We start from the raw sequence: 24818 nt of genomic DNA on the forward strand, positions 1-24818 counted from the left end.
TAGACATGAGACAGAGATAGATATTAGGCTGCGTTCACATGTACGTCGGGACTCCGTTCATGGGTTCCATCTGAGCTTTCCGCCATGAACGGAATCCAAACTGAAATTTGCATCACCACTGATTTCAATGGTGACGGATCCGGTGCAAATTGTTTCCGTTTGTCACCGTTGTGTAAGGGTTCCGTTGTTTTGAAGGAATGAATACCGCAGTAAACTACGTTATTGATTCCGTCAAAACAACAGGGCACTTACACAACGGTGACAAACGGAAACAATTTGCACCAGATCCGTCACCATTGAAATCAATGGTGATGCAAACGGAAACGTAGGGTTACCGTTTATTTCACTTTGGATTCCGTTCATGGGATCCCCTAACGATAAGCTCCGAAAGAACCCATGAACAGAGCCCCGACACAGATGTGAACACAGACAGACAGACAGACAGACAGACAGACAGATAGATAGATAGATAGATTAGATAGATTAGATAGATAGATAGATAGATTAGATAGGATAGATAGATAGATAGATTGTTTTATCTATCACGGCAGAAAAATAACAAACTATTAGCAGCACAGCCAAAATTCAGTTTAGGAAACTGCCGCCAACCAATTACAACAGAGCCTGAAGATTTCGGGGCAGGACTATATCCTATGTTACAACTTCTTTGGCAGATATACCTGTCTCTCAAATATAGCAGAAGCTGATTGGTCAAGACGCAAGGCACTCCTTCTCCTGTTGGATGCGCCTGTTGCGGTCACACAATCCTGCTGGAACGGGTGGGAGGAGTTGCGCATTCACATGCAGGAGAGGAGGAGAAGGAGGCGGAGCGAGGAGGCTACTGCAGGCCCCGCATACACCGGAGGATACGGAGGGAAAACCGGAACCCTGGATTAACCCCTTGGGCTAGGAGCGCGGGGAGAACAAGGCGGTATCCGCTAACTCCCCGGGCGGTAGTATGAAGGTGACGGTGAGCTTCGGTCGGACCCGGGTAGTGGTGCCCTGTGGAGACGGGAACTTGAAAGTTTCAAGCCTCATACAGCAAGCGGTGACCAGGTACAAGAAGGCCATAGCCAAGGTGAGTGAGGCCGGGAACGAGCTGGGGTTAATAAAGAGAGAGAATTATTTATTCCTGGGATTTGATGACAAAAGTTCCCCCTATATTTTAGGGGTGGTCCCGCCCGTCAATTGAGTTCTCTATCCTGGAGCACCCCACTCTCTGATCTCGTAGGGGGATGTTGTGTGTGGCATCTTCGCTAAACTCTGTGGACAAGTCTCCCAGTGGGCACAGGTCTAGTTGTATTGTGATTGCCATGGCTGTGTGGCATATAGGAGGCTGTCTGATCTGTTGCACTGATCCTGAGGGAGAGTTGTTACATGCTGCCTGCACGCTTTACTTCTGCATTGCCTCTGTACAAACCGCAGTAAAGGTGTAAATATTTTGGATTCAGTTTACCTTCTATATTTGTGTAGTTGTTAGTCTGATACAGTTAATTGTGCTGTGTGATCCTTATTGTGGGATACTACTTTTGTGCGACTTTTCTTCCCATAGAAGTCAGTGGAAATGACAGTCTTATGCGATAGAGCACGATTTTGACATTTGTCCTGCACCCTCAATGCAACTAACCTATAAAAAGATGTCAGGCAGAACTCTTGACGGAACTGCTTTGTATTGGGCAGAGTTTTGCATCCAAGATCTTGTATCACTTCGGTTGCACTTCCAGTATTAGTCCATGTAAACCTTGTAGTCAATGGCATTTTGTGTCCATTGTATTTTTGTGGGTTCTGCCATCATGATTTTGGATGCAGCATGCCATAGTGTAGCCCAGGCCCGAGCCTGTCCCATCATGCAAAGGTCAACTGCAACTTCTGGTGGTCACACTTTACCAGATGTTGCGCTTACCCATAGTAGTGTATGGCCCATGACATTGCGGGATGGTTCCTGTAGCATAGCAGAAGGTGATTGCCCCCGGACCCCCATTTATTAGCCAGAGGCATTCTTGTTCTGGAGAACTTGGTGCTTCTATTATGTGGTCACCCATTGATTTCAGTGGGTGTTGTGTAATTCTGCATACCTGCAGTGGAAATATTTAGGGACCAGCAGCTTCGCTCGGTGATCATCGCTGATCAAAAGGGTTTCCAGGGATTGGCTTGTTGTGGGAGCTGCTTTCGGAAAAAGTAGTGATCTTTATGGGACCTTTAAGTAGGAAGTTGTCCATGATCTGACTAGTCACTGCAGTCGGTTTTGTAAATGTTATTATTTATTTATATTGGACCTCTACTTTGGTAATGGTTTATGTAGGATAATATTGGGCTAATACATTGTAACAATTACAATAGAACGTGTAGTACAAACTAAACCTTGTTTAAAAGATACTTTTAAAGGACTTAAAAAAAAAAAAGTCCTGAGAGCAGGAAAGCGGAGAAAATACCCCCAAAACAACAATACTCACTAGTTCAAACCCCTGCCGCGCTCCAGTCCTGCAGTGATGATGTACTGTTCATACACGTGACCACTGGCCTCGGAGGTCTCATTCTGCTATTACTAGCAGCGACCAGTGATTGGCTGCAGCAGTCATGTGTATAAACAAGGTCAAGTGATTAAAAACTGGCGGTACCACTGAAAGGAGCCCAGAATTGAACATGAGTGTTTTTTGTTTTTTTTTTAACTCCACTTTCCTGCGCCTAATATTTTTTTATAAGTTCCGGACAACCTTTTGAGGCCAGGATCTCACACACACTTTTGATGCAGTTTTTGTGGCAATTTTTGGATCCGTGGCCCAGTAGTGGATCCAAGAGGATGAAAAAAATGTCACCTTCTCTGCTTAGTTAAAAAATGACCCTTAAAGGGCCACAAAAACTGCATCAAAAATGTGTGTGTGATCCTGACCTCTGTAGGAGTCCTGCCCGTATGATCTTGCGGTCTATAAGAAATAGGGAATAGATACAAGAGGTCAAGGAGAGGAGTTTGCGGCTCTAGACATGTTAGGTGGAGGCAGTGTTGGAATACCGGTTGAGGAACTTTTTAGGCCAGGTAATATGTCATTTAGTTTACATCCTCTCTTTGGTCCTGCGCTATTGGTGTAAGAATATCTGCTTTCAGATAGTCTTTCATAGTTTTCTGATCTATAAACTTCAAAGCAGAACTAGAAACGTGGTCTTAGTGTTGCATTACACCCCTTTGCTGCTCAGATGCTTCCAAATACTAAGAGAGTGGTTCACTCATGTACACGGCTGTACTACGGCCACATTTTGTACGGAGATCTAGAACGGCTTCCATAGAGGTGCATGAGCCCTCTACTGTAACACTTATATGCCTCTGATTTTATACCGTGGCATACAGAGATTTACCGTATGAATCACACAGAGATATGGTACTACCATACAAGACGTTTTGGTCACCTGTAAGGGTATGTTCACACGCAGTAGCAAAATACGCCTGAAATTACGGAACTATTTTCGCCTGAAAATAGCTCCTGATTTTCAGTCGTTTTTGTAACTACTCGCGGCGTATTTGACGGACGTTATTGGAGCTATTTTTCAATGGAGTCAATGAAAAACTACTCCAAAAACTTCCCAAGAAGTGACATGCACTTCTTTGACGCGGGCGTCTTTTTACACGCCGTGTTTTGACAGCGACGCGTAAAATAAAACCTCGTGTGAACAGAACATCGTAAAACCCATTGAAAGCAATGGGCAGATGTTTGTAGGCGTATTAGAGCCGTTTTGTCAGGCGTAAAACGACCGAATTACGTCTGAAAACAGTGCGTGTGAACATACCCTTAGTCATAGTAAAATTGACTTGCGATCATTGCCATTCATTCACAACTTTTTGCCTCCCAGTCTCCAATGACTCATAAGTCACCAGGTTGCCCCTAGCAGAAACATTTCCTCTTATTCCTGGTTCGGAGTACAAAGTTGCACATTATTATTTGAGTCTTGTTCATACTATCGGTTGCGATCTGGTTCTGTTTATCCTTCCTGTTAAATGAATATTTTTGTTTGTTGGAGATTATTCCGCAAAACAGTTGGGCAATAAGACACATTAACTAGTAAAAAGGCTTGAAGTGGTCGTAAAATGCTCAGATTTCGGTGTCTGTGAGAATCTTAGGAGGTCCAGTAGAGTTGTAACTTCTAAGCATGTGACCGTGACAATAAAGTTGTGAGCGCTCTGTTTTGGATTTTCTCCACTAGATCAGCGACGTCGGTGATGATGAGACATGACCAATAATAATCTTCCCTTCAGACGAAGGACCACAACTTGTATATCTTCAGAGATGAACATTTCTTAACTTTAACTTTTGGCAGACTCCCAGTTGTGGCCAGACAAAAATAAAACGTTCGATACTTCCCCATTGGAGAAACTTGCTTTTGCTTATTCTTTTCTACGGTATTATCTGTTTGACTGCTTTTTAGCTCTGCTTGTCTGAAACACACCTCCTGACTCATCAGGGGCTCCGGCTGCTTCTCTTTTCCTCCCCATGCTTTACACTGCAGTCTCATGTACTCTGACTGTAGCATATAAACACCAGCTCAGCAGGAAGTTAGCGCACGTTAAGATGATTTCCTATAATGATACAGAATGCTTATTAACTATCAGGTAACTAGCACAATGAGCCTCTGTTACAATCCATTCACACATGCCAAAGCCAGATGTGGATCCAAATAGAAAAAAAAAGTATAAAGATAGGACTGGTACATCTCCTCTTTTGTATCCACTCCTGTGTTTGGCTAAAAAAGAAAAACCTAAATCCAAAAAGTGCATCGGGAAAAAAAGTCTGATTACAGCCTTAAAGGGGGACCTGGATTTTGGTCAGTGGTATCCGCTAACAATGTAATGTGTGTGTGTATAGACGTCCCGGTTACCCCTCATCTCTCCTGTTGGGGGGTGAACAAGGATAGGAAAAGTTATAACCTGTGTGATCCTTTGTTTCCTCCAGAGATTAGCAGCACCGGTGGTGTCTGGCAGTCGCTTATTTCCCCCTCGCTATATTGTGTGCAGAGCTGAGAGAAATATACATGTTTATGAGGGGACATCTCTGACCGTGAGCTTATAAATATCAGACTGTCTAATCCAACACTTCATCTAGTACCATTGACTGCGATAGAATCTATAATGCAGCTCTTGTGATAGATTCAGATCCCAAGTGGTACAGAAATCTATGAGCAGCTCTAGGCTCAATTCACACACAGCGTTTACTCACATTTTCTGTGGTCAGCCAGAAGTTACTTTAAAGAGGCTCTGTCACCAGATAATCTAATCAGCGCTGTAATGTAGATAACAACAGTGGTTTTTATTTTGAAAAACAAGAATTTTTGAGGAAGTTATGAGCAATTTTAGATTTATGCTAATGAGTTTCTTAATGACCAACTGGGTGTGTTTTTACTTTTTACCAAGTGGGTGTTGTGCAGAGGAGTGTATGACGCTGACCAATCAGTGACCAATCAGCCTCATGCACTTCTCATTGTTCCAGCCCATTGTTATAGTGTGATTGTGCAGTGAAAGAAGATTTGCGGGCGGCTCGCGGGTGTCACTCCGCGGCTGGCCGACCCGAAAGTCACGGCCGTGCACATGGCTAAGGTCGTGTGCATGAGGCCTTCGAGCTCTTGGCTTGTCAGCAGTGCTGGGGTGTGTTGGCGTTTCTTCACCCCTCTTCAGGACTGGCCAGCGCTCTTATGTCTCTTCATATATTAGAATTTCTATAATATACAGAAGCCTCATTTGTAACATTTGCTCTTTCTCTGGTAAATTCATTGGTCTTTACGGGACCTTCTTTGCTGGGACTGTTTGTCATAGTATTGTCTTTGGTTAATCCGGCAGTCGGCATAGGATGTTTTTTTATTTTTCTGAGGAAGTGAAAAGAGCTCTATAGACTACGTAACTTTGCATAGTGTAACGGGATCTCCTGTCGGTTGACACATCCTCTTATTAGTTGGTATTGGTATCTGCACTTAGAAATTCTTGGCATACCTGTTAATCTCCTGACATGCTCTGTATTGTCACTTGTACGCCTTGGAGACAACCATTTTATGGGCTGAACCAGATCTATATTCTCCATATCCGATCAGATATAGTATTATTCGGCGTGTACTCTATTAGTCCACTGCTCAGGTCTGTGTAACCTCTGGACTATGCATGTATAAAGCAAGAACAACAGTTTCTGGATATCCTACTGTTTGTATAAAGAAACAAAAAAAAATTTAAATAAAATTACAACTAACAAAACTTTTATATATAGCGTTTAGATTTCTTGTCTTTTGTCACACTGAGGCCACTTTCAGAAGGGTATATTCAGGGCTAGGTGATTAGGACCGAATTCAAAATCACGATTAATTGAACATGTAATCTCAATTACAATTAATGAAGGATTATTTAGGCCACACCTTTTTCCATGCCGCCACACTCCGATTTGCTTGCAACGCCATTGAATTAATATATATCTCCTGAGCCTGCTGTATACTACTGCATATAATCTACCCCCTGACACTGCCCCACACAGTATAATGGCCCCATAGCTGTGTGTGTGTGTGTGTGTGTGTGTGTGTGTGTGTGTAATACACATATATGTGCGTGTGTGTAATACACATATATATGTGTATGTGTGTAATACACATATATATATATATATGTGTGTGTGTGTAATACACATATATATATATATATATATGTGTGTGTGTAATACACATATGTGTGTGTAATACACATATGTGTGTGTAATACACATATGTGTGTATGTGTGTGTAATACACATATGTGTGTGTGTGTGTGTGTGTAATACACACACATATGTGTGTGTGTAATACACATATATGTGTGTGTAATACACATATATATGTGTGTGTGTGTGTGTGTAATACACATATATATGTGTGTGTGTGTGTGTAATACACATATGTGTGTGTGTGTGTGTAATACACATATATATATGTGTGTGTGTGTGTGTGTGTAATACACACACATATATATATATATGTGTGTGTGTGTAATACACATATATATATGTGTGTGTGTGTGTGTGTGTAATACACACACATATATATATATATGTGTGTGTGTGTAATACACATATATATGTGTGTGCGTCCGTGTGTGTAATACACACATATATGTGTGTGCGTGTGTAATACACATATATATATATATATGTATATGTATGTGTGTGCGTGTGTAATACACATATATATATGTGTGTGCGTGTGTAATACACATATATATATATGTATGTGTGTGCGTGTGTAATACACATATATATATGTATGTGTGTGCGTGTGTGTAATATATATATATATATATGTGTGTGCGTGTAATACACATATATATATATATGTGCGTGCGTGTGTGTGTAATACACATATATGTGTGCGTGTGTGTGTAATACACTCATATATATTTGTGTGTGTGCGTGCGTGTAATACACACATATATGTGTGTGTGTGTGTGTGTAATACACACATATATATGTGTGTGTAATACACACATATATATGTGTGTGCAATACACATATATATGTGTGCGTGCGTGTGTGTGTGTGTGTAATACACACATATATATATGTGTGTGCGTGCGTGTGTGTGTAATACACATATATATGTGTGTGTGCGTGTGTAATACACATATATATATATATATATATGTGTGTGTGTGTGTGATACACACATATATATGTGCGTGTGTAATAAGGACTGCATTGGCCAAATTGTTATGACAGGACAGCAAAACTGTTGTGCCCGTCAGGACTACTCCAGTCAAGCTGTCTTGACCAGGCATCGGATTGTTCTGTCCCAGCTTACTGCTCCAGAGTGACTTTTAGGGGCCGTCAAAAAATACATTTGACAGATAAAAAAAACAACAACTTAGGCACCAGTAGCCGATTTCTAGTATATTGCTATTTTGAGTACTACTTTGGACTGGAAAAATAATCTTGCCCCCTGGAGAACCCCCTCTAATTGTAAGTCAACAGCAGGACAGCCAGTGACCACGTCAAGTGTTTTAGGGGTTTGCTGTATTTCTTTCTAAGTTCAATGTTCTCATCTGTATATGTAATACAGTAAATATATATTGGCCCTGAGGAAGGCGCTGATAAGACCGATTGTACGGCTCCTCACACGTTATCTAGGCACACGAGCTCTGTGAATGGCTCCCATCATACACATAACACGTGAACATGTGCTGTTGGGTACCTTGAAGGCCAGGGGGTTCCATGAAGAAACTCCATCCCAGGCACCGCAGGGTCAGCTGCTTGTCTCCTCGCAGCATATGGCAATCACATGTGAGTAAGGAGCGTTTTCATTGGCTGGAATGTCTACTGAAGTGCAGTTCAAGATAGTCTCATGTGTAGAAATGGGCGCGAGGCTGATGTTAAGGCGTGAAGATGCCTTTACAGGTGTCAATGATGCCTGTAGCGGTGTTATTGCCACCTCTGCACCCATCTATCAGATGTTTATGGCCAAGGCTGTGGAAATGAAATAAATGTCTTAATTGGGAATACCCCTTTAACAGCTGGGGGGAGGGGGAAAGACTCTAAGGCCTTATTCAAACTGCAGATTTTACATGGGGTTTTATTTTTTGGTTTTTAAGTGAAAAATAGATACTTTAAGGCTTTCTTTTATATATTTCTTTTGTTTAGGTTCCGTTCCTGATTTTGTCTTGCCTTAAAAATACCAGCAAAGTCTGCATCAAATCTGCATTGTGTGAACAAGGCCTTAAACTTGCAAGTTATTTAGTTATTGGAATACAGGGCAGTGGTTTTGCTAATTGAGTTAAGGTGACCATTCACATTAGATGCACGTCAGTCGTTCCCGCCGTTTTCGGTGGGACCGACCGTACATTTAATGTGTATGGCTGCGTCCTGACTCCTCCGGCAGCAGATGGAGAATCGGGCTGTTGCATTTCAACATACCGGATCCTTTTCTCTGTAAGGATATAAGCCGCTGCCAAAGTCTGGCTGTTGCTTTCTCCCCTCTCTATTGAATACACATACACGCTGGACCGTGCCGAGCGTGCGTGTGTATGTGGGAGTCGTTAGGAATAGTTGGCCGATTAGATAGTTGTCAGCCGAACGATCAAAGTGTATGGCCACCTTAGACTTGTATGATGTCTAGCTTTCGTGTTGAGTTTCACGAGTGATGGTGTTGGGGTCACCTTGTCGGGCAGGATCATTACCTTTTTGCTAAAATTCTGTTCCATACAATTGGGTCATGTTACAGGAGTTTAGAGTTGGCTTCCGGGATGCTGCATATTCATCTATCAACCACAGTTTGTCATCTCCTTAACAAGACTGATAACATTTCGTTGACTGATGCTTTTCTTACATGTGTAGCTGTAGCCTACATTGTGCCTAAAATGTACCTTCGTGATTTGTCAGAGTACCACACACTCACACCTTTTGTATTGCCTCTGATGAGTTTTTCCGACAAATTTGCTTTGCAAAGGGTGAAAATCTGCTGCATTTCCACAACAGAATGGCCATGCTGCGGATTTGATAATCAGTGGTTATAATAATGTATTGTAAATTGTTGCAAATTTTAGTGTGCGGAATCCATCAAGTTTGCGTCACATGCACATACCCTAAACCAACCAAATATATATATATATATATATATATGACATACCAAAAAAATTATTTCCAATGTATGAAAGACAAATCCACTAATGTACAAACATCCATCAGGCTGATCTCACGTGTGGGCTCTTGGGGTTGCTTTCTAGTGGTCCTCCCTGTCATTTCTTGCTGTCATACAATCGTATCTGGATTGCACTAGGGCAGGAGAAGGTAAGCAATCTGCATTAGAGCTCAGTCAGCACTTTGTCTATGGAATGTAGTCTGTTCTGTGTCAAAAGCTTTGTAATACCATCGTGTTTGTGGATAGATTAAATTTTTGCTGAGAAAATGTAAAAAATGGCTGGTTTTTATGTTGTGTTCAGAATCCTCAAGTAATAGAGTGGTCACCTCTCCTGATATGGTTGTTGTAGATACTTGTATTCCGCATAGAATCACAATTCTGGAGCAGCTTTTCTTAGAACTCTGCGTTGTATCGTTCCTCTGTTATTCCTCCCCCAAATTCATAAATAAATTGTCTCCTGGGGAAAAAGGTCATGTCCCTACAGTCTAAAACCTTATTTACATGAGCATAGTTCACGTCTGTGATACGCACGTAAAAATCACGCATGTCGAACGGACCTATGCTAGTTAATAGGGCCGTTCAAACATTGCGTGTTTTTCACGCAGCGTGTGTCCGCTGTGTGAAACTCACAGCATGTCCTATACTTGAGCGGTTTTTGCGCATCACACACCCATTGAAGTCAATGGGTGTGCGTGAAAATCGCGCATGGCACATGGACGCACTTCCGTGTGATTCGCGCTACAGTTGTTGCCGAACTGAAACGAATAATAAAACTACCTCCTTCATGTCTAAACATCAAAACCACATGTCATAACGAGGCCATCCGCGCAAAAAACACGCAGCCACGCACCAAACAATAATGCCACACGGAACTGCAACGTGCAAAAAATGCAGCATTTTTTGCGTGCGCAAAACACACGTTCGTGTGAATTTCATCTTAGACTGTGAGTACTGATTGGGCAGTTTCAGTCTGTGCAGTGACATACCCCCAACTGGTAGCGCCTAGTTGTCAATTTCTTCATAAGTTTGTAGGAGGAATAACAGAGGAACAGTACTAAATTCTATTTCAACTCCAAAATCTCCTATGGGGAATACAAGTATTTAGTAAAACGGACATGTCATGAGAGATGACCGGAGCAGTATTGGGCATCGTAATCTCAACAGCTTCAAGTGAACTGCTGAGATTTGAGTATTCATTCTCATTTTAATAATATTCTTCATTAATGATAATATTTTCCAGTATTATAATTTTATTATAGAGAGAGAACGGTTATGAAAGAACAAGGTTTCATTTTACATAATCCATTTGTTTTTTTTTACATTTTCATTTAGTCAAATTAATGACCACTGATTATAGGAGTCCAGCTGCTGTGATCAGCGATTAATAATCGTGGGAGGAGCCTCAGTGCAAATACTCATTTTTAGTGGACGGCTTTTGAAAAAAATTGGTATTAAACTGATAATTTGTGGTTCACTCCTGATTGGTGTACACTGTTAAAAGATTAAAGGAACACTCCGTTTGGAAAGTACACTACCGTTCAAAAGTTTAGGGTCACTTAGAAATTTCCTTAGTTTTAAAAGAAAAGCAGTTTTTTTCAATGAAGATAACATTAAATTAATCAGAAATACACTCTATACATTGTTAATGTGCTAAATGACTATTCTAGCTGCAAACATCCGGTTTTTAATGCAATATCTACATAGGTGTATAGAGGCCCATTTCCAGCAACCATCACTCCAGTGTTCTAATGGTACATTGTGTTTGCTAACTGTGTTAGAAGGCTAATGGATGATTAAAAAACACTTGAAAACCCTTGTGCAATTATGTTAGCACCGCTGTAAACAGTTTTGCTGTTTAGAGGAGCTATAAAACTGACCTTCCTTTGAGCTAGTTGAGAATCTGGAGCATTACATTTGTGGGTTCGATTAAACCCCCAAAATGGCTAGAAAAAGAGAGCTTTCATGTGAAACTCGACAGTCTGTTCTTGTTCTTAGAAAGGAAGGCTATTCCATGCGAGAAATTGGCAAGAAACTGAAGATTTCCTACAACGGTTTGTACTACTCCCTTCAGAGGACAGCACACACAGGCTCTAACCAGAGTAGAAAGAGAAGTGGGAGGCCCCGCTGCACAACTGAGCAACAAGACAAGTACATTAGAGTCTCTAGTTTGAGAAATAGACGCCTCACAGGTCCTCAACTGGTAGCTTCATTAGATAGTACCCGCAAAACGCCAGTGTCAACGTCTACAGTGAAGAGGCGACTTCGGGATGCTGGCCTTCAGGGCAGAGTGGCAAAGAAAAAGTCATATCTGAGGCTGGCTAATAAAAGGAAAAGATTAATATGGGCAAAAGCACACAGACATTGGACAGAGGAAGATTGGAAAAAAGTGTTATGGACAGACGAATCGAAGTTTGAGGTGTTTGGATCACACGGAAGAACATTTGTGAGACGCAGAACAACTGAAAAGATGCTGGAAGAGTGCCTGACGCCATCTGCCAAGCATGGTGGAGGTAATGTGATGGTCTGGGGTGGCTTTGGTGCTGGTAAAGTGGGAGATTTGGACAAGGTAAAAGGGATTTTGAATAAGGAAGGCTATCACTCCATTTTGCAACGCCATGCCATACCCTGTGGACAGCGCTTGATTGGAGCCAATTTCATCCTACAACAGGCCAATGACCCAAAGCACACCTCCAAATTATGCAAGAACTATTTAGGGAAGAAGCAGGCAGCTGGTATTCTATCTGTAATGGAGTGGCCAGCGCAGTCACCAGATCTCAACCCCATAGAGCTGTTGTGGGAGCAGCTTGACCGTATGGTACGCAAGAAGTGCCCATCAAGCCAATCCAACTTGTGGGAGGGGCTTCTGGAAGCATGGGGTGAAATTTCCCCCGATTACCTCAGCAAATTAACAGCTAGAATGCCAAAGGTCTGCAATGCTGTAATTGCTGCAAATGGAGCATTCTTTGACGAAAGCAAAGTTTGAAGGAGAAAATTATTATTTCAAATAAAAATCATTATTTCTAACCTTGTCAATGTCTTGTCTATATTTTCTAGTCATTTTGCAACTCATTTGATAAATATAAGTGTGAGTTTTCATGGAAAACACAAAATTGTCTGGGTGACCCCAAACTTTTGAACGGTAGTGTACACTTGGTAAAAGGTTGGGCAGGTTATCGACTTACCGGGCGCTTTGTTTCCGAACGATCGCCTCCGATCCTGGATGCCGTTATGTGAATGGCGGATTCCTATTACGTCTGCTGTGTGGACTGGAAGTCACTTTTGCTATGCACTGCTATGAGGCTCGCCCTATGGTACAGTACCATATTTGTATAGGTAATCGCCATAGTTGTAGGTAGGAAGATATTTTTTGGGCATTATGGGTGTATTCAGACGTTGAAGTGCAGTAAAAATCGCATCCAAATCGCGGCGAAAACGCATGTGGTTTTTGGATACAGGCGTAACCTAAACCTCTACGTTTTAATACACCCTTATGGAAGTGCTTGACTCAACTGAACCTGTGTTCATTTTTTGGCGGGGGAGGGGAGATAAGGCTGTCGAATTCCTCTGAAAATGCTCATTGCAGCTATAGAATCGGACTGCAAAAACGTACTTTTCTGATCTGGTTATACTAATAAATGTTTGGTTGTCTTTTGCCTTAAAATGTTATTAGAATGTAATATAAAACATTTTGCTGACTTTATTTATGAGGTGACACATGTGCGCTCGTACAGTAAATTGTAATTTGCATCAGTAGCTTTTGAAAGAGTTCAGCACTTGTAATATAAACTTCTTTTTTCTTCTTCTTCTGTTGTGTATTGTATTTCAGTTCTGATTTGAAGCCAATAAAATTTTTCATGGCTGCATCCAGACACTTGTCTGTTGTACAATTTCTCCTTTAGGCTACATGTACGCGAGTGTTGTTTTCCTCAGAGTACTATCCGTTTTATTTAACAGATCGCTCACTGATATTCATTTCTATGGCCCCATGCAAACTACCGTTTATTCATGGAGTCCTCTGGGCGGGCCACAAAACTCAGAGCAGGTCCTATTCCTGTCCGTGTTTGCCGCTCGGTCTCGCCCATTCAAGTCTGTGGTGACTTAAAAACCACGGCTGACACGTTGATGCCATCCATGTGCTGTCTGTATGCCGTCCGAGTTTTGTGGATGAGTTGCTAGATCAGCAAAGGAATCGGACAGAGCTCTCAACAAAGCAAAAATGCAAGAGAAAATGGTGCCCGAGAGATTGTGACCCTCTCAGGGAGTTGACGTGCTATTGACATCATATCCTGCCTTCTGTTTTGTTTTTTTTGCGGATCCGTGAATACGTATGACTTACGGACTATGTTTGCGAACATATGGAACGGATGTGGGGGACACACTGACACACCGGGTATGTTTACGGGCCGCAAAATATAAACGGTTGTGTGCATGTAGCCATAGGCCAAATTCAGACGACCGAAGTATACGTATTAACCCCTTAAGGACGCAGCCTAGTTTGGGCCTTAAGGCTCAGAGCCCATTTTTCAAATCTGTCATATTTCACTTTATGTGGTAATAACGTCGGAATGCTTAAACCTATCCAAAAACCTATGGTTTCTCGTGACACTTTGGGCTTCATGTTCGTGGTAAAATTTGGTCGATATATTCAGTCTTTATTTGAGAAAAATTGCAAAATTTAGAGAAAATCTAGAAAAAATAGCATTTTTCAGAATTTAAATGCATCTGCTTGAAAAACAGACGGTTATACCACCCACAATAGTTACTAGTTCACATTTTCCATATGTCTACTTTAGATTGGCATCATTTTTTGAACATTCTTTTATTTTTCTTGGACGTTACAAGGCTTAGAACATAAACAGCAATTTCTCATATTTTTAAGAAAATTTCAAAAGCCTTTTTTTTAAGGTACCTGTTCAGTTCTGAAGTGGATTTGAGGGGCCTATGTATTAGAAACCCCCATAAAGCACCCCATTTTAAAAACTAGACCCCTCAAAGTATTCAAAACAGCATTTAGAAAGTTTTTTAACCCTTCAGGCATTTCACAGGAATTAAAGCAAAGTGGAGGTGAAATTTGCAAATTTCGTTTTTATTTCTGAATTTCAATTTTATTCTATTTTTTTTCTGTAACAAAGAAGGTTTTACCAGAGAAACACAACTAAATATGTATTGTCCAGATTCTGCAGTTTTTAGAAATGTCCCACATGTGGCTCTAGTGCGCTCGTGGACTAAAACACAAGCCCCAGAAGCAAAGAAGCACCTAGTGCATTTTGGTGGTGCTTTTTTATTAGCATATATTTTAGGCAGCATGCCAGGTTTGGAGAGGTGTTGAAGTGCCAAAACAGTAGGAATCCCCCAAAACTGACCCCATTTTGGAAACTGCACCCCTCAAGGAATTAATTTATGGTTATTGTTACCATTTTGACCCCGTAGTTTTTTCACAGCGCGTATTTGAATTGGGCTGTGAAATTAAAAGAATGACAATTTTTCCAATAAGATGTCATTTTTGATCAGAATTTCTTATTTTCACAGGGAACAAAATGCCCCATTTTGTTGCCAAATTTGTCCTGAGTGCGGCAATACCCCATTTGTGGTGATAAACTGCTGTTTGGGCCCATGGGAGGCCTCAGAAGGAAAGGAGCGCTATGTGTTTGTTGGAGTCGAGATTTTGCTGGATTGGTTTTCGGGTGCCATGTCGCATTTGCAGAGCCTCAGAGGTATCAAAGCAATGGAAACCCACCAAAAGTGACCCCATTTTGGAAACAAAACCCATCAAGGAATTTATTTATGGGTGTTGTGACCATTTAGACCCCACAGTTTTTTCACAGAACTTATTTGAATTGGGCTGTGAATTTAAAAAAACAAACTTTTTTCCAATAAGATGTAGTTTTGGCTCAAAATGTCTTATTTTCACAAGGAATAAAATACCGCATTTTGTTGCCCAATTTGTCCTGAGTGTGGCAATACCCTATTTGTGGTGATAAACTGCCGTTTGGGCCCATGGGAGGGCTCAGAAGGAAAGGACCACCATGTGGCCTACTGGGAATTTTCTGGTGCTAAGTCGTGTGTGCAGAAGCCCCTGAGGTATCAGTACAGTTGAAACCCCTGAGAAGTGACCCCGTTTTAAAATCGACACCCCTTAAGGAATTCATCTAGAGGTGTAGTGAGCATTTTGACCCCACAGGTATTGTGTAAAAGATAATGTGCAGCAGTTGGTGCAGAGTGAAATTTGCAATTTTCTATACATATATGCCAATTCAGTGTCCGATATATTGTGCCCAGCATGCACCACCGGAGATATACACCTCATAAACTGTAATGTTGGCTCTCCCGGGTACGGCAATACCCTACATGTGGCTGTTATCAGCTGCCTGGGCACGCAGCAGGGCTCAGAGGGGAAAGATGAGGAGAGGTAAGCTGTGCGAAGTGGATCAGAGCGAGTAAAACTGGGGTAAATTAAAAATAAAGGGATGGATGATAAATTTGAAAACACTCTTTCATACAGAGGTCTGGTTTTTCGGGACACGCGTCACATTGATATATTGTGTCCTTCCTTATCCCCCTCTTATAGCAGACTCTGCACCTCTTTTGACTTTTTCAGGTCTTGCCAGTTTGGGGAACTTCTCCTAAAAAGTGTTGCCCTGGTACGATGCCTGTGGCCCCGCTTCCAGAAGTACTGTACGGCTTCAGGACTTGATCTGACAAGTCCACCCCTCCCATGTACCTATTGTAGTCCAGGATGCAGTCTAGTTTGGGGGTCCCTGTACTGGTACCTCGTACAGGTACATGGGTACTGGTGTGGCATCTCCCTGGTCTTGTACTTGACACACAATATGTTGCTGCTAGATTGTGCCCTGCTCTCACCCCTTCTGAGTGTTTGCCCAAGCAGAGTCGTAGGGAGGCCTCTCAGGTTTCTTCTAGCAGTGCCGCATGCCGCAGGACTTCTGGAAGCGAGGCAGTTGAAGAGTGGGACGCTGGTATAAAAATTATCCAGGTAGAGGTGGTAACCCTGGTCCAGCAGTGGGTGCACCAAATCCCACACAATTTTTGTATTAACTCCCAGTAAGGGGGGGCATTCTGGGGGCTGAGAACTGGTGTCCTTCCCTTCATATATCCTAAATTTGTAGGTATACCCGGATGCACTCTCGCACAGCTTATACATCTTCACGCCATACCTTGCCCTCTTACCTGGCAGGTACTCGCGGAATTGAAGCCTCCCTTTCAAATGTACCAGGGATTCATCTATAGAAATACACTTCTCGGGGGTGAATGCTGGGAAAACCGGGCACTGAAATGGTCTAATAGGGGTCTCCGTTTATACAAACGGTCAAAACTGGGGTCATCTCGGGGTGGACACGGCTCATTATGAGTATAATGTAAGAAGCGAAGTATTGCCTCATTTTTATTTTATTTTTTAGTTTCCATCTCAGTTCTGAAGTTGCTTTGAGGGGCCCATATATTAGACACCCTTATCAAACACCCCATTTCAGAAACTAGACCCCTCAAAGTATTCACAACAGCATTTAAAAAGTTTATTAACCCTTTAGGCGTTTCACAGGAATTTAGAGCAAAGTAGAGGTGACATTTAATTAATTTAATTTAATTTATTAGGCACCATGTCCGGTTTGAAGAGGTCTTGTGGTGCTAAAACAGTGGAAACCCCCCAAAAGTGACCCCTTTTTGGAAACTAGAGACCTTGAGGAATCCATTGTAGTTTTCTTGGGGTGCATGCGACTTTTTGATCAGTTTTTATTCTAATTTTAGGTGGCGTGGTGACTAAAAAAACAGCAATTTTACTATTGTTTTTTATTCATTTTTTTTTACAGCGTTCACCGTGCGCTATAAATGACATATTCACTTTATTCTGCGGGGCGATACGATTACGGCGATACCAGATGTTTATAGTTTTTTTTTATGTCTTATGGCGTTTGCACAATAAAATACATTTTGTAAATTATAATTTATTTTTTGTGTTACCTTATTCTAAGAGCCAGAACTGTTTTATTTTTCCATCAGGAAAGTCGTGCGAGGACTTATTTTTTGCGTAACGAACTGTAGTTTCGATCAGTACCATTTTTAGGTACATGCGACTTTTTGATCTCTTTTTATTCCATTTTTTGGGAGGTGAAGTGACCAAACAATTGTGATTGTGGTACGGTTTATTATTATTTTCTCTTACGGCGTTCACCGCGCGGGATAAATAACGACATCGTTTTGTAGTTCAGGCCGTTACGGACGCGGCGATACCAATTATGTATAGTTTATTTGTTTATTTATATATTTTTATTAATAATAAAGAACTGATAAGGGAAAAAGGGGGACTTTTACTTTTATTACTTTTAAATCTTTTATTTTCTTATTTTTACACAACTTTTTTTTACTTTTTTACACTTTTTTTACTTTGTCCCACTAGGGGACATGAGGGCAGGAGGCTCTGATCGCTATTCTAATACACTGCACTACATGCGTAGTGCAGTGTATTAGAGCTGTCAGCTGTTCGCTGACAGCAAGCATAGTGGGTCCTGATTTTTGTCGGGACCCACTAGGCTTCCGTCGATGGCGTAGCCAGAGTCCATTGTTAGGATTCTGGTTGCCATAGTAGCCATCACGGCCCGCTATCGTGTAGCAGGCCGGCGATGGCAGCTTAACCCCTAAGAAGCCGCGATCGCTATTGAACGCGGCTTCTAAGGGGTTAATCGGCGGGGACCACCGCGATCGGTCCCTGCACACTAAGCTGTGATAGCCTGCTGTCGGAAACAGCAGGTATCACAGCTCAAACAAACGCCGGGATTAAATGGCGCCGTGTTTACTCAGGTCAGTAATAGTACTGACCTGAGCGCGAACGTTCTACTTAGCAGGACGTACTATTACTGACCTGAGCGCGAAGGGGTTAAAACAGCCGTCACGCGGACGCATGTATTTCAATGGGGCCGTTCACCCGGCCATTGTTTCAGCATGTCCTATTTTCTTCCGTTTTCATGGCTCCCTCGATGTCAAGTCTGAGGGATCCATGAAAACTGGTCCTGCACGAGTGCAACTCTGACGTGAAAAACGGCAGTTTTTCGTGCCCGAGCTTGAACTCGTTCGTAGGAATCTGGCCTTAGGCTATGTTCACACGCTTACTAAAAAACATCTGAAAATACGGAGCTGTTTTCAATGGAATACAGCTCCTGATTTTCACCCGTTTTCAATTAAAAGTCGCGTTTTTAACAGCTGTTTTTCTATATAGTCCATGAAAAACGGCTCCAAAAACGTCTAAAGAAGTGACCTGTACTTGGAAAACGAGGTGTAAAAAAACACCCCGTTGGATCAGAACTCTGTATTTCACATTGAAATCAAAGGGCAGGTGTTTGTAGGTGTTCTGCTTCTGATTTTTCAGCCGTTTTTCTGGACGTTTACGGTTGAAAACACTGTGTGCACGTACCCTTACTGTGTACTAGGAAAGCGTATGTACAGATACCATATGTAAGGCTGTGTTCATATGTAAGTTCAGTGTGAACTGGCATTAGTTGTTTTCCGTTACGTTTTGAAGGTCAGAATAGCGTAGTTCACTGCACGGTTTGAATCTGGTATTTACGGCATAGCCTGTGGAAATGCAATAAATGTCTGAATCGGGGGTACCCCTTTAACAGCTGGGGAGAAGATCTTAAGGCCTTGTTCACACAGTGCAGATTTGATGCAGGTTTTACATTCTTATTTTAAGTCAAAAACAGTGGATCCAGGAGAGAAGACACTTTAATGTCTTTCTTTATATATTCTGTTTAGGTTCTGTTCCTGGATTTGCCATCCGTTCACATCTGAATCAGAGTCTCCGTTCGGCGCCTCCTTCGCAGATCCTGACAAATTTGACAATAAGAATAGGGAAAAATGCATCGCTATTCTTCCCATCAAAATGACATCGTTATAAGTCATGATGGGTATGTCTAAATCAATACTGTGGTTTCCGTAATAGAAACCAAATGTGAAAACAGCCTAAGGCTTCGTTCACATCTGCGTTGGGGTCCCGCTCTGATGTTCCGTCTGAGGTTTTCGTCAGAACGGGACCCCGAGCAGACACAGACGGAAACCAGAGCTTTCCGTTTCCATCACCACTGACAGTCGGTGCCTGTGGTTTCTGTTTGTCTCTTTTGTGCAGCGGGCCCGTCGTTTTGCTGGAAGCAATGGAGAAGCAATAGCGTAGTCTACTACGCTATTGCTTCTGGCAAAACGACGGGTCCGGTGCACAAAAGAGACAAACGGAAACCACAGGCACCGACTCCGTCACTATTGAAATCAATGGTGATGGAAACGGTCGGTGTCAGTTTGTGTCTGCTCGGGGTCCCGTTCTGGCGGAAACCTCAGACGGAACGTCAGAACGGGACCCCAACGCAGATGTGAACGAAGCCTTCGTCAATGGGAGTAAAAAAAATAAAATCAATATCATACTGTAACTGATCATGATGGATCTGTCAAATGGATCATAACTTTATACCTGATCATAACAGACACGTCATATCCGTCAAGGATTCTTTAAAAATGAAAGCCTTAAAGAGGCTCTGTCACCACATTATAAGTATTATATATCTCAAACATAATCTGATCGGCGCTGTAATGTAGATAAGTGTTTTTTATTTTGAAAATTATACATTTTGAGCAAGTTATGCACAATTTTAGATTTATGCTAATTACTTTCTTAACCCCTTAAGGACGCAGCCTAGTTTGGGCCTTAAGGCTCAGAGCCCATTTTTCAAATCTGACATATTTCACTTTATGTGGTAATAACGTCGGAATGCTTAAACCTATCCAAGCGATTCTGAGATTGTTTTCTCGTGACACTTTGGGCTTCATGTTCGTGGTAAAATTTGCTCGATATATTCAGTCTTTATTTGTGAAAAATTGCAAAATTTAGAGAAAATTTACAAAAAATAGCATTTTTCAGAATTTAAATGCATCTGCTTGAAAAACAGACGGTTATACCACCCAAAATAGTTACTAGTTCACATTTTCCATATGTCTACTTTAGATTGGCATCGTTTTTTGAACATTATTTTATTTTTCTTGGACGTTACAAGGCTTAGAACATAAACAGCAATTTCTCATATTTTTAAGAAAATTTCAAAAGCCTTTTTTTGAAGGTGCCAGTTCAGTTCTGAAGTGGATTTGAGGGGCCTATGTATTAGAAACCCCCATAAAACACCCCATTTTAAAAACTAGACCCCTCAAAGTATTCAAAACAGCATATAGAAAGTTTTTTAACCCTTCAGGCATTTCACAGGAATTAAAGCAAAGTGGAAATGAATTTTGCAAATTTCATTTTTTCTGCTGAATTTCAATTTTATTCAATTTTTTTTTAGTAACAGAGAAGGTTTTACCAGAGAAATGCTACTAAATATGTATTGTCCAGATTCTGCAGTTTTTAGAAATGTCCCACATGTGTGTCTACTGCGCTCGTGGACTAAAACACAAGCCCTAGAAGCAAAGAAGCACCTAGTGCATTTTGAGGCCTCTTTTTTATTAGAATATATTTTAGGCAGCATGCCAGGTTTGAAGAGGTGTTGAGGTATCAAAACAATGGAAACCCACCCGAAGTGACCCCATTTTGGAAATTACACCCCTCAAGGAATTCATTTATGGTTTTTGTTATCATTTTGACGCACAGTTTTTTCACAGCACCTATTTGAATTGGGCTGTGAAATGAAAAAAATTATATTTTTTCCAATAAGATGTCATTTTTGATCAAAATTTCTTATTTTCACAAGGAACAACATACCCCATTTTGTTGCCCAATTTGTCCTTAGTGCGGCAATACCCCATTTGTGGTGATAAACTGCCGTTTGGGCCCATGGGAGGGCTCAGAAGGAAAGGAGCGCTATGTGTTTGTTGGAGTCCAGATTTTGCTGGATTGGTTTTCGGGTGCCATGTCGCATTTGCAGAGCCCCAGAGGTATCAAAGCAATGGAAACCCACCAAAAGTGACCCCATTTTGGAAACTACACCCCTCAAGGAATTCATTTATGGTTTTTGTTATCATTTTGACCGCACAGTTTTTTCACAGCACCTATTTGAATTGGGCTGTGAAATGAAAAAAATGATATTTTTTCCAATAAGATGTCATTTTTGATCAAAATTTCTTATTTTCACAAGGAACAACATACCCCATTTTGTTGCCCAATTTGTCCTTAGTGCGGCAATACCCCATTTGTGGTGATAAACTGCTGTTTGGGCCCATGGGAGGGCTCAGAAGAAAAAGGACTACCATTTGGCCTACTGGAGCTTTTCTGGTGCTAAGTCATGTATGCAGAAGCCCCTGAGGTACCAGTACAGTTGAAACCCCCGAGAAGTGACCCCATTTTAAAAACTACACCCCTTAAGACATTCATCTAGAGGTGTAGTGAGCATTTTGACCCCACAGGTATTGTCTAAAAGATAATGCGCCTCAGATGGTGCAGTGTGAGATTTGCAATTTAATATATATATATGCCATTTCAGTGTCCAATATATTGTGCCCAGCATGCGCCACCGGAGATATACACCCCTTAAATTGTAATGTGGGTTCTCCTGGGTACGGCAATACCCTACATGTGGCTGTTATCAGCTGCCTGGGCATACGGCAGGGCTCAGAAGGGAAAGATGAGGGGGGTAAGCTGTGCGGAGTGCATCAGGGTAAATTAAAAATCAAGGGATGTATGATACATTTTAAAACAATCTTTTATACAGAGCCCTGGTTTTTCGGGACACGTGTCACATTGGTATATTGTGTTCGTCCTTATCCCCCTCTTATAGCAGACTCTGCACCTCTTTTGACTCTTTCCCTTTCCACCGGTTTGGGGAACTTCTCCTGGAAAGTGTTGCCCTGGTACGATGCGTGTGGCCCCGCTTCCAGAAGTATTGGATGCCCCCCCTTCCTGGTCCCTAAAGATTAGATCTTGAAATTCCAGGAAAGTTCCCCTCTGTCCTGCACATCGACGTAGCACGTACGCATTGTACAAAGCCATCTGTATGATGTGCCCGGCCAGCTTCTTATACCACACCGTATGGCGCTGTAGGGCTTCAGGACTTGATTTGACAAGTCCATCCCTCCCATGTACCTATTGTAGTCCAGGATGCAGTCTGGTTTGGGGGTGGCCTTTCCTTCATATATCCTAAACCTGTAGGTATACCCTGATGCACTCTCACAGCTTATACATCTTCACGCCATACCTTGCCCTCTTACCTGGCAGGTACTGGCGGAATTGAACCCTCCCTTTAAAATGTACCAGGGACTCATCAATAGAAAAACACTTCTCGGGGGTGTATGCTGGGAAAACCGGGCACTGAAACGGTCTAATAGGGGTCTCCGTTTATACAAACGGTCAAAACTGGGGTCATCTCGGGGTGGGCACGGTTCATTATCAGTATAATGTAAGAAGCGAAGTATTGCCTCATTTATTTATTTTTTTAGGTTCCAGTTCATTTCTGAAGTTGCTTTGAGGGGCCCATATATTAGACACCCTTATCAAACACCCCATTTTAGAAACTAGACCCCTCAAAGTATTCACAACAGCATGTAGAAAGTTTATGAACCCTTTAGGTGTTTCACAGAAATTTAGAGCAAAGTAGAGGTGAAATTTACTCTTTTTATACCATTTTTTTTTATAACACAAAAGGATTTATCAGAGAAACGCAACTTAATACGTATTGCCCAGATTCTGCAGTTTAGAGAAATATCCCACATGTGGCCCTAGTGCGGTAATGGACTGAAGCCCCGGCCTCCGAAGCAAAGGAGCACCTAGTGGATTTTGAACCCTCTTTTTTATTAGGCACCATGTCCGGTTTGAAGAGGTCTTGTGGTGCCAAAACATTGGAAACCCCCCAAAAGTGACCCCAATTTGGAAACTAGACTCCTTGAGGAATGGATTGTAGTTTTCTTGGGGTGCATGCGGCTTTTTGATCAGTTTTTTTTCCATTTTTAGGTGGCGTGGTGACTAATAAACAGCAATTCTACTATTGTTTTTGTATACTTTTTTTTTTACAGCGTTCACCGTGCGCTATTAATGACATATTCACGTTATTCTGCGGGGCGATACGATCACGTCGATACCAGATGTTTATAGTTTTTTTTTATGTCTTATGGCGTTTGCACAATAAAATACATTTTGTAAACAATCATTTACTTTTTGTGTTACCTTATTCTAAGCGCCATAACGTTTTTATTTTTCAATCAATAAAGCCGTGCGAGGACTTATTTTTTGCGTAACGAACTGTAGTTTCCATCAGTACCATTTTTAGGTACATGCGACTTTTTGATCTCTTTTTATTCCATTTTTTGGGAGGTGAAGTGACCAAACAATTGTGATTGTGGTACGGTTTATTAATATTTTTTTTTACGGCATTCACCGTGCGGGATAAATAACAAAATAATTTTGTAGTTCAGGCCGTTACGGACGCGGCGATACCAATTATGTATAGTTTATTTGTTTGTTTATATATTTTTATTAATAATAAAGGAGTGATAAGGGAAAAAGGGGGACTTTTACTTTTATTACTTTTAAAACTTTTATTTTCTTATTTTTACACATCTTTTTTTAACTTTTTTTTTACTTTATTACTTTGTCCCACTAGGGGACTTGAGGGCAGGAGGCCCTGATCGCTGTTCTAATACACTGCACTACATGCGTAGTGCAGTGTATTAGAACTGTCAGCTACTCACTGACAGCAAGCATAGTGGGTCCTGACGTTGTCAGGACCCACTAGGCTTCCGTCTATGGCATAGCCGGACGCCATTGTTTGGTGTCCGGTTGCCATAGTCACCATCGCCGGCCGCTATCGTGTAGCAGGCCGGCGATGGCGGATTAACCCCTAAGAAGCCGCGATCGCTATTGAACGTGGCTTCTGAGGGGTTAATCGGCGGAGGAGCTCCGCGATCGGTCCCGGCACATTGAGCAGTGATAGTCTGCTGTCGGAAACAGCAGCTATCACAGCTCATGAACGCGCCCCGCGCGAACGGCGCCGTGTTTACTCCATGACCTACTATTAGGTCACTGAGCGCGAACGCTACAGTTAGCATGACCTAATAGTAGGTCATGGAGCGTTAAGGGGTTAATAGACAACTGGGTATGTTTTTATTTTTTTACCAACTGGGTGTTGTACAGAGGAGTGTATGACGCTGACCAATCGGCGTCATACACTTCTCTCCATTAATTTTTAGCAGTACCCGCAACACAGCGTGATCTTGCGAGA

The 24818-nt window shown here is 41.8% G+C and overlaps 1 protein-coding gene across 15 annotated transcripts in view; it reads left to right on the plus strand.

The window, feature by feature from the left end:
- Positions 1–789: 789 nt before the first annotated feature.
- The window catches only part of PARD3 (par-3 family cell polarity regulator), a 527506-nt gene continuing 503477 nt past the window's right edge, over positions 790–24818 (plus strand). For all 15 annotated transcript variants that reach the window (XM_075827466.1, XM_075827455.1, XM_075827461.1 and 12 more), the window contains exon 1: positions 790–1078. In XM_075827466.1, the coding sequence (XP_075683581.1) occupies positions 959–1078 (120 nt within the window). In that variant the 5' untranslated portion in view covers positions 790–958. The remainder of the gene's footprint in view (positions 1079–24818) is intronic.

Source organism: Rhinoderma darwinii, chromosome 5 (assembly GCF_050947455.1).
Source record: "Rhinoderma darwinii isolate aRhiDar2 chromosome 5, aRhiDar2.hap1, whole genome shotgun sequence".
Lineage (NCBI taxonomy): Eukaryota > Metazoa > Chordata > Amphibia > Anura > Rhinodermatidae > Rhinoderma > Rhinoderma darwinii.